This window comes from Salmo salar, chromosome 04 (genome assembly GCF_965601325.2).
Source record: "Salmo salar chromosome 04, fSalSal1, whole genome shotgun sequence".
Classification (NCBI taxonomy): Eukaryota; Metazoa; Chordata; class Actinopteri; order Salmoniformes; family Salmonidae; genus Salmo; species Salmo salar.
In genome coordinates, this window is record NC_138294.1 from 62,575,096 (window position 1) to 62,589,839 (window position 14,744).

Consider the following 14,744-nt stretch of genomic DNA (forward strand, 5'->3'; position numbering starts at 1 on the left):
GTGCCATTTGGGATGCAACCCATGTCTCTGTCACGGCCCCTAGACCAAACCAAAGATAACCCCCTCGGCGTCTCTCTGCTGTGTTCATGGCTCACTGAGCTGAGATCACTGGTGGTTTGGTTTTTAAACAGTGTTGTTGCATGTTATGTCATCTCTGGAGCCAGAATGATCAGTCTGGAAATGAACTAGTTGTTTGGTTGAGGCTGATGCTCTTCCCTTGAGCTCATGTGTGTGTGTGTGTGTGTGTGTGTGTGTGTGTGTGTGTGTGTGTGTGTGTGTGTGTGTGTGTGTGTGTGTGTTTGTTTTCCCTCCCCCTCCCTCTCTCCCCTCCACAGATAGCAAAGACATTCTGGTGATGTTGAGTGATATGGACATCAACGCCATTGCAGGGACTCTGAAGCTGTACTTCCGTGAGCTGCCAGAGCCCCTGCTCACTGACCGCCTGTACCCAGCCTTCATGGAGGGCATCGGTACGACCTCTGACCCAGACCATACCAATACAATTAGGATGCATCTCAATAGTCAGTTATAGGGGGGTTATTCCTTGTTTTTTATTGAGACCACAACATTGAAATGATGGTTCACATTCCCTCGTAGAGGGGTAATTCTTAAATTCTCTTCTGTTCTTCTCTTTCCCCTCTCTTCCTCCTCCTCTTCTCTACAGCTCTGTCAGACCCTGCAGCCAAGGAGAACTGCATGATGCACCTGCTGCGCTCTCTGCCTGACCCTAACCTCATTACCTTCCTCAGCCTGCTGGAGCATCTCAAGAGGTATACACACACATAATCTACCATAAAGTCTAGTAACTATTACTGTTGACAGTTGAGCCATATTACCTGGCAGCCTAATACGTTCAGATAGGACATTGGAGGAGTTCTGGCCAGAGTACGGTACATGTGCGAGTGGTTCTTTAAGCCTGCTATAAAACTGTGTTCTGGAGAGCGTCACGTTCAGCTGCACTCTGCCTGCGGTCATGAGGTGTGCTCCTGCTACTGTGACCGCACAACGCTCATTAGCCACTGACTGACTGCCCCAATAAGACAGAGGACAGAGGGAAAAATCATCAGTGTTCAGGCCAGACATTGTGTGGTTAACAGAGCATACGAATGCCGGGCCCTGGAGAGACAACAAGTATGCACTGGCCCTTTTAAGCCAGCCCGTTAGTGGTGAGGTTAAGGAGCTGGACTGAGGAGTTATAGTCCAGTTCGAAGGACGCATTTATGTCAATGAAAAATGACTTCCCTACTGCTAAAATGACTTCTCTACTACTATTTTGTCTTTGAAAATAGCTGTGATGGTCTCAGTTGGCCAACCATGTGCCAGTCTGGAAAGGCAGTGTGTAACCACATGTGATGACATCATGGTGGTGCCTGTTAAAACTGCCACAGACTGGTAACCACTAGCATTGGCAGGAACACTTAGGAAACACTTATGGGTCTCCTCCGATCGCCCACATCTGTCATCAGCTACAGTAGTAATGGCCTGTGTGGGGACTTATTCATACTCTGAGTAAAGGAATAGTTTTCACCACCAGACTTTTAAAAGATCAGGTTTACGTGTTTGTTATGGTTTCCTACTGCAGGGCAGACAATGGTTTTATTTCACTTTTATTTGAACAGGCAGTCACGTTGAGACCAAGGTCTCTTTTACAGCTGGGCTGTGTAATTTCACAAATATACACGTCACTACAATATGAAAAGCAAAGCAGAGATACAAAACAGTCATAGAAAACAAACGCATTCTACATTAAAAGGGTCCTCAATCAGCCGTCTGATATGCCCTAGAGGCACTAATTCATCACATTTTACAATGACAAATGAGACTGAAAAATGTGTTAAGTCAGAGAGTATATCATTTTCCTCTAGCTATATAACAGGAACTAGAGGGAACTAAGACCAAGTTTAATGCATAGTGCTGCTTGCCAATTTCAGTCACACATTACTTCACTCACGCCTCCTCCCAGAAGTTGGTGTTCAGTTAATCCTTGCATTGAGATTGAAAAATGAGAAAAGAAAGCTTAGAGCTGTATGTATCCCCAGTAGAGGGGTTTTATAGTGTGTGTGAAGCTGCTGCAATATAAATGGACGTCAGAGTTTGGCAGGCAAGCAGGAAGGTGCATAGATATTAATCAGATTTCTACCTATGTGCAGGCCTGAGATCAGTCTACAGGGCTAGCGCTGGGTCAGAATACAACCCTACTGCTCCATGTAGCCATTATGGTGGCCTGATCCCAGTACAGCTCTTTAACATCCATCAGTGCAGACAGTGCACTCTGCAGTCAGTCAGCAGAATGTACACAGAATGCTCTCATAAACACGCTGAGGATACCCGCTGGACGCTCTGGTGAATTACAAGTGTGACATGAATGGCTCTGCAGTTCCCATGAAGAACATTTATAGCAGATGGTAACTTAGTTCAGAAATTCAATGGTCCTTGTAGAAGAAACACATTGTGCTCCACTGATGGTCATTGCTTCGGGAAAATGAGTCATCATAGTAACATGACAAGACCAGCAAACATGTTGCATGACTAGAAAAATAGCTAATACTGATCTGTCCCTGTGATCGCTGTAGTCTGACTGGCCGATCTGTCTGTTTTGTGTTCCAGAGTTGCTGACAAGGAGCCCATTAACAAGATGTCCCTCCACAACCTGGGCACAGTGTTTGGCCCCACCCTGCTCAGGCCCTCTGAGTCAGAGGTCACCAAGGGACACATCACACTGGCCTCTGACATCTGGTCACACGACGTCATGGCGCAGGTCAGTGTGACTTGGGTGCGTACATCTGTGTGTGTGTGCATGTGCGTTTGCTTGTGAGAAGTTAAGCAGGAGAAAGTGTGTGTGTGTGTGAATCTACATACATCTGTGTGTGTGTGTGTACCCCAATGTAGCTTAGTGGGTTGTGTGTGTTTTACCCGTGTCAGCCAGGTCTGGCATCCCAGCTGTATTTATATTTAGGAAGCCCCACTTGGAGCTCTGCCCGGTGCTGAGAGAGAGAGAGAAACCGCTTCCTATTCACAAATGACTTATTCTAGGGCGTATATAAACAGTGACTACTGTAAATCACAATAAAGGCCCCAATGCTAACAATAGAATGCTATATTTCATCATTAACTGTAAAGACAGCGACAGCTGTTGTGCAGTGACTTATTAAATCTCCATATGTTTAGTAGACAGATGAGTATGCAGATACTCTGATATCATGGAGATGCTTCGTCACATACTGAGTCATGTACAGAATGTGTAGTCACACATGCGCCATATCCTAGTCCTTTTTTGGTTAGAACTAGTATTTGAACGAAACACAGTTGATTTTAGGCTCAAGCTCCTTATTTCTCTCTCCCCATCTCAGGTCCAGGTGTTGCTGTACTACCTGCAGCATCCTCCCATCTCCTTCGCTGAGCTGAAACGGAACACACTCTACTTTTCCACTGACGTTTAATCCCTTGGGGGTCCAGAGAGAAAGACTCAACAGCAAATCCCCCCACCCCCATACCACCCAGCTCCCTTTTAAAACTGGACAGCCCCCACTGAGAGATGGAGTCAGACGTGGGGGAAGAGGAGACATGGTGCTCCCCCTGGATCCCATAGTCACGTCTTCTAGTGTCATGTTAGTGTGCAGTGCATCCATCTGGTGAAGTGCAGGTGTGGAGGGAGCAGCAGACCTCTGGCCCACAGTAACCCCACAGACAGCCACCATTCTGGGACCTCTATCAGTGAGGGGTTAAAGGTCAGGGTCTGGTTTGTTACTGACTCCATTTCTCTCTTTTTTTCCTCCAGAGGCATTCCAAGAAAAATTGCATTTACACATTTTATAAATATTATTTGTTCAATAGGTCCTTTGTTTCTCTCTGGCTTTGTGCATGTGGCGGAGGAGGGCTCTGTGTGTTTGTAGAACCGCGTGGGAGCGTGCGTGTTAAAGCAAGGAGCTGAGGACTGAGCTTGCAAGCCGCCAGTAAAGTCATGCCAGTGAATGGTCACTGTCAGATTTTCTCTCCGTGTGCAAAGACAAGAGAGCACAGCCCTCCCTCTGTCTGAGTGTTGGCCAAATTTACCCCTATTATTTATAAATAAATATATTACGTGTGCCTGTACAGTCCAGTACAATTAGAGAATTGCGCCAGGGAGTCTGTTTGAAGTTTTTTCAAGTAGTGTTTTTTTTTTAGCTTATTCACAGCCAAGGTTGGCTGAGCTGTACTGAAACGATCACAGCAACACAGTGTAAAATCTGAGTTTATTCTGAACCACTCTTTAAAGAGACATATCAATCTGTGAGATGAGGGTTATGGAAAAATGTAACACATTTTTGAACATTAGCTTTTTTTTTGTCATTACATTGCAAGCCTGTTCCGAGTGTCCAATGACACCAGTTATAATCTACGGGATGATGTGTGTAGTGTAATGCCCTCATTGCATGTTCAGCTTGTCAATCATATCAGGCTGGGTGACAAAGGTAGGTTGTCACTGCTAGTTTGTTGCACCAGCAATCTCCATCAATGCTGTATAAATCCAACCTTTCTGCTATCAAGTCTGAGACATATCTTAAAATAAGCACTGTTAGATGAGTCCTATTTGATATTTTAAATATGATTTAAAAGAAAACATGTATTTTACTTCCTTTGAGAACAATGAGTATACTGTATTAACAAGGATAAATGTTGATGTAAACTTTTTTTTTTGTAAAATAAGTGTACCAAAATGAAGTTGTCTTTAACTTTTATTGCAAGTAATTAATTTTTTGGTACTTATGTTTTTGTTTGGTTTGGTGCAGAATACTACACATTGTGATAGTTGGGAAGTGACATTCATGTATTATAATTTTCAGTACAGTCCAAACTCAATTTTTTGCACTGCAATCTTAAGTATTCCGAATCTATTAAGCATGCAGTTACCAAACAAATCATTAGAATTGAAAAATGAATACAAACCTACAGGAGCAATTAGCAGTGGTTTGTGTTTTTATTGATAACCAGTCCTGCAATTAAATGACACATCGAACCCACAACTGAGTTCGTATTATTCACCATTAATGAATTTTAAACATCTGTAGATCTCATCTGGGTGGGCACCTCCAGTCATGTAATGCATTGCTCAATGACTTTAAATAAACTATTTACACCCGTGACTTGTTTCAGTTAAGTATAAATTGGATGGATTCTGTAAATGTTGCTTTTACAGTAAGGCTGTTTGAGTCCGAGACGATCAAAACAATTCGTTGCATTAGAGCGGCTAACTTTTGTCAAGTCATCGCCTTTCAAAGTGTTGCGTTCTGGAGCTTAGAAATTGTCTGACTCATGAACTTTACAAAGGTCAAAGTTTGGAGTATAGGTTTCTGCAGCCATCACCTGCATTGTAGATTTGTTTGGTCATGTTTGCATGGGTCAAAGACGTGAAACAAATTTTCCACAATTCATGTGTACAGTAAATATATACAAATAAATGACTCACTGATTGTATAATGTACACACGATTTCAGTTTGAGTGTAATATGGGTGTTGGAGGATGCAGATGTTTATTTTGACAAAGAAAACCTTTTCTAAACAATGGCACATTTAGTGTCTGACTCATCTACAGTTTGTGGCTTTAGCCTTAACACACACCCATTGACCTGGACTCAAACTTTTGATTGACTTTATATCACCAGGCTGTATTTTACCCACAACTAAAGGAGAGAATAGACAGCGCTCATCTAAAACCCAGTTTCATCTCGATAAAGGAAAAGCCAGCATACCCAGTATGACATCACTGTGCACAGGATACAGTCAACAAAAGGTCATTTACTCCTGAGGTGCTGACCTGTTGCACCCTCTACAACCAATGTGATTATTATTATTTGACCCTGCTGGTCATCTATGAACATCTTGGCCATGTTCTGTTATAATCTCCACCTGGCACAGCCAGAAGAGGACTGGCCACCCCTCATAGCCTGATTCCTCTAGGTTCCTGCCTTTCTAGGGAGTTTTTCCTAGCCACCGTGCTTCTACACCTGCATTGCTTGCTGTTTTAGGCTGGGTTTCTGTACAGCACTTTGACATCAGCTGATGTAAGAAGGGCTTTATAAATAAATGTGATTGATTGATGAAGACCAGGATGGAATTGTCCAACTGTAATAATCCTCATGATCAGATGCACCATCTGCAGAGCAGTGTTCTCTGGGATGTATTTCTTTCCATGAGGTATAAAGTCTGTTACTGGCCCAGAGGGACAGTCACCTCAACCCTATTCCACAGAGGTAACAAAGGCCCCCTGGTTTTCATCGGAGATAGTACTCAATGGCAGCAGAGAAGGCAGCGAAACCTCCACATCCCAGCACTCCAGCCTTCGCCCCAGCTATAAGAAAGGACACAATCACAGCTTCAAACCAATTATCGTTCAACAATTAGTCAGTGATATTAATGCATGGGACATTTGAACTTACATTAAGTAGATAACTCACCACGAAATCCTATTGCTCCCCCAGTAACACAACCACTGTAGACAGCATTCTTCCAGTCTGACTTTCCCCTGTGCTGTAACATACAATAGACCACAAGGGGGCAGTATGAGACTGATACACAGCACAGTAGTTTCAGAGTTTAAATTCTCTTTGGTATTTCTCAAACAATGATTACATAATCACGGTATGAATTTCATCAGCCATTAGCCTAGAAGATTAACGTTGTGATTTGTGGAACATAATATTATGTAACCACAAAGGTAATAAAGTTGTCCAAACATTACAGGCTGTCTCATGCTTGGGATGAATTGACACATTCGCCAGAATAAGGATGGACCTAGTGCTAAGTTTCAATATGTATCTTTAGTTCCACTAATCAGACTACTTTCACTTTGCTACTCTCTTAGTTAGCATAGTGTAATGACCCTGGGTTTATAAGCGTGGATATCGACTCTGCCGCTGGAGCATGCTTTTGCAGCACAGTTGATAGTACGCTGGACTTCGGGGTCGAGACCTGCTCCCTGCTGTTTCATTACATTGGTGTCAGAAGTGATTGGACCTTGTTTCCACGCATTACATTGGTGTCAGAAGTGATCGGACCTTGCATCCACGACAGTGCGTGTGCTTGGCCGGTAAGCGCGTTCCCATAAGACGTTGAGTCGCGCTCCTTGAAAGGAGGGAGTAGTGTAATAACCCTGGGTTTATAAGCATGAATATCGACTCTGCCGCACGAGCATGCTTTTGCGGCACAGTCGATAGCGCGCTGGACTTCGGGCTAGAAGGTCGAGGGTTCGAGACCTGCTCCCTGCCAGTTTCATTACAATATTATTTTCTGATGTTTTCAAGCAAGGAAAGAAAACGTCAGAAGACAACCTACCGATTCAATGATGCACTCTGTGCAGGAGAACATTGCTCCAATGACTGCAAAGTTTTTGGCGTAGGACATTCCCCTCTGGCCCATGTCTTTAAGGACTTCTCTGGCAGTAGGTGTTCTCATGGGGTCTTTGGGGTCAAATCCCACATTGGTATCTATGCCAGCCGTGAACACCCCAAACGCTCCCCCAAGAACAAACCCTGTGGAGAAAACACAGTGTCACAAGATTGTGTTAGCGACAGCAAATATGGGCATAGTACTGTTATAGTGAAAATTAACAACAACACAGAGAGACGTCAAGGGAGATTAAGTGGCTCATATGATCAGTAAGATACCAACACAATAAAGATAAATAATTTGGAACAACTGTGTGCATTATAAGTGGTTGGCCTCTTGCATGGAGAGAAACCGCTGTCGCTAGCTGCAATCAACGGTCACCATGGGATCGTTATGTCAGGCAGCTACACCCCCGAAAAAGAAATGCACCAAGCAAGTTGCAATTGTAATATCGTCGACAATAGTGAAAGACTAGCTAACCTCCAACACATGCCAACACCGCCTTGAAGGCACAGCTCTCCATTCCCCGTTCGATCATCTTCTGGTCGTCGGTTTTCATGGGATTGGGAAGACCTCCCATAACGGTCGGATTCAGATCTTTAATCGGCCTCTTCTCCCCGATGAGGTGCTCCAGGAGCATGCTGTACTGAAATGTTGAACCTTCATAGCGCGGATCAGCCGAGGTTGAGGATTGTGTGTCCGACACAGGAACATTTCCACTATTCACGGTCGTCGCCATGATGTGCGTGAACGGCTGGTCGATTCAAGAAAGACGTTATTTAAAAACGGTAGATTCGCCAAATGCATGGCAGTTTGAGGTTAACTATATTACTTCCTTGTGAAAAAACTATTACGTTCAGGAATAACATAGAAATTCTGTTTTATTATTTTAGAAAATGTTTGTCAATTTATAGGAATGAACCTTTTCTACTTGCTTTAGCATGCAAGTGAAGTGCACCAGAGTCTTCTTATCTGTATTAGCAGATTCGACAAAAAAAATTGCTGGAGATGTAATTGACCTTGAGCATATCCTCTCCCAATCAATCCACATTTATATTCACTGTTTTAATATATGCTATATTGAATATGTCCAGATTCCAGTCCTAAACATGAAATCACTGCATCAGCCATATCATCTTAGATCAATATTTCCACAGCACTTCTCACTATATATACATTGACACTTGAATTTAGTTTTTTAACCTTTATTTAACAAGGCAAGTCAGTTAAGAACAAATTCTTATTTACAATGACAGCCTAGGAACAGTAGGTTAACTGCTTTGCTCAGGACAACATTTTTACCTTGTCAGCTCAGGGATTTGATCTAACAACCTTCCGGTTACTGGGCCAACACTCTAACCTCCCCAATTTTTATTTAAACTCTGCAGGAAATAGATGAGGAGTGTCAATTGAATCAAATGTTTATCATACACTTAACAAAAATATAAACGCAACAATTTCAAAGATTTTACAGTTACAGGTCATAAGGAAATAAGTCAATTGAAATACATTTATTAGGCTCTAATCTATGGATTTCACAACTGGTAAAACAGATATGCATCTGTTGGTCACAGATACCTTAAAAAAAAGTAGGGGCTTGGATCAGAAAACCAGTCAGTATCTAGTGTGACCACCATTTGCCTCATGCATAGAGTTGATCATGCTGTTGATTGTGGCCTGTGGAATGTTGTCTCACTTCTCTTCAAAGGCTGTGCGAAGTTGCTGGATATTGACGGGAACTGGAACACGCTGTTTGTACATGTAGAGCCAGAGCATCCCAAACTTGCTCAATGGGTGACATGTCAGGTTAGTATGCTGACCATGGAAGACCTGGGACATTTTCAGCTTCCAGGAATTGTGTACAGATCATTGCGACTTGGGGCCGTGTATTATCATGTTGAACATGAGGTGATAGTGGCGGATGAATGGCACGACAATGGGCCTCAGGATCTTGTCACGGTATCTCTGTGGATTCAAATTGCCATCGATAAAATGTAATTGAGTTCGTTGTCCATAACTTATGCCTGCCAATACCATAACCCCACCGCCACCATGGGGCACTCTGTTCACAACGTTGATGTAAGCTAACCGCTCGCCCACACAACGCCATACACGTGGTCCCGTGTGGCTCAGTTGGTAGAGCATGGTGTTTGCAACACCTGGGTTGTGGGTTCGATTCCCACGGGGGACCAGTACGGGAAAAAATGTATGAAATGTATGCATTCACTACTGTAAGTCGCTCTGGATAAGAGCGTCTGCTAAATGACTAAAATGTAAATGTAATGTCTGCGGGTGTGAGGCCGGTTGGACGTACTGCCAAATTCTCTAAAAGCGACGTTGGAGGTGGCTTATGGTAGATAAATAAACATTAAATACTCTGGCAACAGGTCTAGTGGACTTTCCTGCAGTCAGCATGACAATTGCACACTCCCTCAAAACTTGAGACATCTGTGGTATTGTGTTGTGTGACAAAACTTCACATTTTAGAGTGGCCTTTTATTGTCCCCAGCACAAGGCGCACATTTTTAATGATCATGCTGTTTAATCATCTTCTTGATATGCCACACCTGTCAAGTGGATGGATTATCTTGACAATGGAGAAACTCTGACTATAAGGGATGTAAACACATGTGAGTCTGGAACATTTCTGGGATTTTTTTATTTCAGCTCATGAAACATGACCAACGCTTAACATGTTGCGTTTATATTTTTGTTCAGTATATTTTCTACAACGAACACACTATTTAAAAACCACTACCCCATCATTGATGCAGATACTGCACCAAACTCGTGCGCTCTACATGCAGGCGCAGTTCTATTGCCGTGTTTAAGTGCTAGTCAGAACTAGGAAACGCTAACGATTCTGATTTGCTCATTTATACACGTGCCGCGTTCTACGAATCAGCAAGTCAGACATTTCCGAGTTTCCTAGTTCCGACTAGCATTTGAACGCTGCATATATCCACACACGAGCGTCATCGTCACATCATCTCATCAGCAGCAGCGAGCGCGCTAGCGGCAGAGTTAAAAAGAGCAGGTGAGGTGAGGGAAAACATTTATATTATTTTGCGTTTTTTGTCGAAAATAACATGTTTTGAACCAACAATGATAATGTTAACCGTTTTTACCATTTCGTCATACACGTTTCACACATATTTTGTGAGGCTGTGAGAGAGTCGTTATGACGACCAGTTGGCTAGCAATACGGTAGTTCACAGCGGTGTTTGTCTCGTGACAGCCACAGTACCCTCAGCTCGTGGTTCTTTTTTATTTACCTGTGTTTAAAAAAAAAATGTATGGTCAGCTCGAGTCGACATCTTCAGTGCCACTTATTTTACAGTTAGAGAATGCTGCAGTTATACTTATGTGATGGTAAAGCTGAGTCAACCGAAAACATCTGTCATGTCATTTTTGGAGACAGGGTGGAAGTATTCACACTGGACCTGTTCCCGTTGTGGATAAAAGAGCTCTGGTGCCTTTGCTAATTTGTGTGTCTCTGTTTGAAGTTCAACAGGGTGTTGTTTCTGTCTGCTGCCTCCACCTGTAAATTTGGTGACAGAGAAAAACAACTTCCTGCCAACTAAAATAGGTTAGCTCTGCCAAGCTGACATATTCCCATTGCATACCTATATTGTCTAAGTGCTTATTAACTGCTTAAGCTGTTAGGCTAATTCTTGTATTGATGATCTACTATGTCATACGTAACGATGTAATTATATATTTTCTGTTGCCATTTTAACACGTATAGGTCACACGTAATGTGTGACATTTTATTAATGTGTAATTACTGTGCTCAACTATGTTGATATGTCCTTAGTGAATACATTGGCTGTATTTGAAACCCGCCACATGCTACTGTTGCGTACGGCTACAGTATTCTTCACACGATCAGCCTGCCATTTGTTCATTTTTAGAGCTATACGTGTAGCTTAGGCTTTGTTAAGGCTTTGTTGTATTTAGTCTAATCATCTGTGAACGTTTGCTGTTTATTTCTTTAATAGATCCCTTAGTGATTCCTTATGGTCAATGTTGTTATGACTGAGCTACTGTGTGCTGTACTGGCTGTGCCATAGTCAGCTGCAGCCCTATTACATTTATCTGCCTATAAACTACACAGTCAAAGCCTTCAGGCTTAGTCAAACGACAGTCTCAAAACGATGCTTAGGCTTAAACTTGTAAACTGCTGCTATTTTGGTCTTGGTTTACTGCGTGTTATAATGAGAAAAGTAGCCTACCTAGGGGAAAGCTAGTCTAGACCCTAGACTCCCCTAAATTCAGACTGTTCCCTTTAAGATATATATTTTTTTACATTAAATGTTTTCAAGAGGCAAACAAGCAGGGTCATTCATGTCATGTGTCATTCACACAGCCTATTAGTTATAGTATCAAAGCACAAGGTGAGACCCAAGTGCAGACACAGGAGGCAGATGGTTGGAGTCTTACAATGTTTATCTATCCAAAGGGGTAGGCAAGAGAATGGTCGTGGACAGGCAAAAAGGTCAAAACCAGATCAGAGTCCGGGAGGTACAGGGTGGCAGACAGGCAGGTGGGTACAAAGTCCAGAAACAGGCAAGGGTCAAAACCAGGAGGACTAGAAAAAGGAGAATGCAAAAAGCAGGAGAATGGGAAAAACGCTGGTTGACTTGGAAACATACAAGACAAACTGTCACAGAGAGACAGGAAACAAGGATAAATACACTGGGGAAAACAAGCGACACCTGGAGGGGGTGGAGACAATAACGAGGACAGGTGAAACTGATCAGAGTGTGACGTACTTTGATGCAAATAGTGCAAATCAATCCCAGACCAGCAAAGGACCTTTTGAAGATGCTGTTTGAAAGAGGTACAAAAGTATCTATATTCTCAGTAAAATGAGTCCTATATCGACATAACCTGAAAGGTCGCTCAGCAAGGAAGAAGCCACTGCTCCAAAACTGCCATAAAAAAAAGCCAGACTACAGTTTGCAACTGCACACGGGGACAAAGATCATACTTTTTGAGAAATGTCCTCTGGTCTGCTGAAACAAAAATAGAACTGTTTGGCCATAATGACTATCATTATGTTTGGAGGAAAAAGGCTAGTGTTCGACGGGACCGGAATGAATTAGGGACAAACAGCCGGTTAGCCGGGCCCCCTTCAGGTCCAGGCTGAGAGCGTTGAGCCTCGCAGACCAGGTTCTCAATACCCCAATCCACAGTGGCAGCATGGCATGGAGGTAGGGAGAATAGTTTCAGAGGTCGAGGGTGTGGCAGAGAAACTGTGTAGGCGGGAGAGGGCATCAGGCTTAACATTCTTTGACCCTGGGTGATAGGAGATGGTGAAGTTAAATCTGGTGAACAGGAGGGCCCACTGGGCCTGCCTGGAGTTGAGGCGCTTGGCTGTACAGAGATATTCCAGGTTTTTATGGTCAGTCCAGACCAGGAATGACTGTTCTGCTCCTTCCAGCCAGTGCCTCCACTCTTCCAACGCCATCTTCACCACCAGGAGTTCTCGGTTGCCTACATCGTAGTTCCTTTCAGCAGGATTGCGACGATGGGACAGGAAGGCACAGGGATGAAGCTTCTGGTCCTGGGCAGATCGCTGGGTCAGGATGACCCCTCCAACATCCACTTCCACCACAAATTGATGCGAGGGGTCCGGATGGATGAGCATGGGTGCTGTTGTGAACCAATGTTTCAGGTCCACAAAAGGCTTTGTCGACAGCTGAAGACCATTTGAACGGTACCTTGAGAGAGGTGAGTGCCGAGAGGGGGGCCGCCAGGGTGCTGAAGTCCCGAATGAAACGGCGGTAGAAGTTTGCTAAACCAAGAAACCGTTGCAACTGCAGCCTGGACGTTGATTGAGGCCAATCCATCACTGCTTTCACCTTTCCAGGATTCATCTGAACATTGCCCACAGCAATGACATATCCCAGAAAGGTGATAGAGCAGTGGAACTCACACTTCTCGGCTTTCACGAACAGTTGGTTCTCCAGGAGGCACTGAAGGACCTGTCTGATATGAAGAACATGTTCTTGTGCAGATTGGGGAAAAAACAGGATGTCGTCAAGGTACACGAACACAAACCGATTTAGCATGTCCGGAAGCACATCATTTACCAAAGCCTGGAAAACAGTACTCATAATGTCCACTGGCTGTGTTGAAGGCTGTCTTCCACTCATCCCCCTCGCGTATCCGAACCAGGTGGTAGGTATTTCGAAGGTCCAACTTGGAAAATATGGTGGCCCCCTGGAGAGGTTCAAACACCGAGGAGAGGTAGGAGGTAACGATTCTTGACAGTAATGTCATTAAGTCCCCGGTAGTCAATGCACGGACGCAGGGTCTTGTCCTTCTCCACAAAGAAAAACCCTGCGCCGGCAGGAGATGCAGACGGACGGACGGCCCCAGTGGCCAGAGACTCCGCTATGTACTCCTCCATAGCTTTGGTCTCTGGTACAGACAGAGAATACAATTGACCCCGAGGTGGTGTAGTGCCTGGGAGAAGATCAATGGCACAATCATAAGGATGGTGCAGGGGGAAGGGAAGTAGCACGTGCCTTACTGAACACTTCCAGGAGGTCATGGAATTATATGGGGATAGCAGAGACATCCACAGTCTTGCTAACATCCTGAGGAAGATGACTTGAGGAAGGCTGTGCTGCTTGAAGGCAGTGGGAATGGCAAAATGGGCTCCAACCCAGGATGGAGCTTGTGGTCCAATCAATCATCGGATGATGCTTTTGAAGCCAGGAAAATCCCAAAACCACCGGAACATGGGGAGAGGTAATGAGGAGGAACTGTACTGTCTCACTGTGGTTACCAGAAACCCATAATTGAACGGGCACAGTACTATGGGTGACTTCCCCAATAGAGAGGCCAACCAGTGCCCTAGCACCCATGGGCACAGAGAGAGGCTGAGAGGGAATACCAAGCTCCGACGCTATTGTGGCATCCATAAGATTTTCATCAGCCCCAGAGTCAATGAACACTCAGAGAGACTTAGATTGGTCTCCCAACAGCACAAGAGCAAAACGGGGTGTGCGGGTGATGGGAATTAGGGAACTCCCAGTCTGACTCACCATAGTACCCACTAGAGACAAGGGTTTTCTAATAGGGCAGGTAGCTATAAAATGTCCTGCCCCTCCACAGTACAGACAACAGTTATTATTTATCCTCCATGAGCGCTCCCAAACTGATAGCCTAGTTCTTCCCAACTGCATAGGCTCAGGAGTATCCAACTCACCCGTCGTAGAGTCATGAGAGAGCTTGGGTGGCTTCGACTTCTCTCAGAAGAGCTGCCTTCAGAAACTTCTGGATTCCATAGGAGGTGAACGCACCATATCGGGTGCACGAGTGTGCCTGAGACCAGACCTCCTCTCTTGCGTTCCCTTAAGGCGTCC

General features: G+C 44.2%; 3 protein-coding genes across 9 annotated transcripts in view; 2 read left to right on the plus strand and 1 right to left on the minus strand.

The window, feature by feature from the left end:
• The window catches only part of abr (ABR activator of RhoGEF and GTPase), a 233,561-nt gene extending 228,438 nt beyond the window's left edge, over positions 1–5,123 (plus strand). For 3 of the 5 annotated variants that reach the window (XM_045717125.2, XM_045717127.2, XM_045717130.2), the window contains 4 exons: positions 336–470; positions 665–770; positions 2,608–2,758; positions 3,351–5,123. In XM_045717125.2, coding sequence (XP_045573081.2) covers positions 336–470; positions 665–770; positions 2,608–2,758; positions 3,351–3,440 — 482 coding nt within the window. In that variant the 3' untranslated portion in view covers positions 3,441–5,123. Of the gene's footprint in view, positions 1–335; positions 471–664; positions 771–2,607; positions 2,774–3,350 lie in introns of all 5 variants that reach the window. The other 2 variants (XM_045717124.2, XM_045717126.2) reach the window with 1 other exon arrangement.
• LOC106603512 (mitochondrial import inner membrane translocase subunit Tim22) lies at positions 4,939–8,152 on the minus strand. 2 transcript variants are annotated; one of them, XM_014197295.3, is made up of 4 exons: positions 7,846–8,152; positions 7,312–7,508; positions 6,435–6,507; positions 4,939–6,328 (listed from the first exon to the last, which is right to left on the minus strand). In XM_014197295.3, exons 1-4 carry the CDS (start codon positions 8,102–8,104, stop codon positions 6,252–6,254), a joined length of 606 nt encoding a protein of 201 aa, XP_014052770.1. In that variant the 5' UTR covers positions 8,105–8,152; the 3' UTR covers positions 4,939–6,251. The 2 variants fall into 2 exon arrangements, with proteins under 2 accessions (XP_014052770.1, XP_014052771.1); XM_014197296.3 differs by having other exon boundaries at positions 6,417–6,507.
• A 2,146-nt stretch (positions 8,153–10,298) lies between these two features.
• Positions 10,299–14,744, plus strand: part of LOC106603510 (cytospin-B) — a 185,683-nt gene continuing 181,237 nt past the window's right edge. The window contains exon 1 of one of the 2 annotated variants that reach the window (XM_014197290.3): positions 10,299–10,402. The gene's annotated coding sequence lies outside the window, so the exon portion shown is untranslated. Of the gene's footprint in view, positions 10,408–14,744 lie in introns of both variants that reach the window. The other variant, XM_014197289.3, reaches the window with a different exon arrangement.

Excerpts from the sequence above, each read along its gene's own strand:
- LOC106603512 (XM_014197295.3), bottom strand. The coding sequence starts at position 8,104 with ATGGCGACGACCGTGAATAGTGGAAATGTTCCTGTGTCGGACACACAA. Across the intron at positions 6,508-7,311 it reads CAGAGTGCATCATTGAATCG|CACAGGGGAAAGTCAGACTG; the intron begins GTAGGTTGTCTT and ends TGTATGTTACAG. Across the intron at positions 6,329-6,434 it reads GGGAGCAATAGGATTTCGTG|CTGGGGCGAAGGCTGGAGTG; the intron begins GTGAGTTATCTA and ends CCTTTCTTATAG.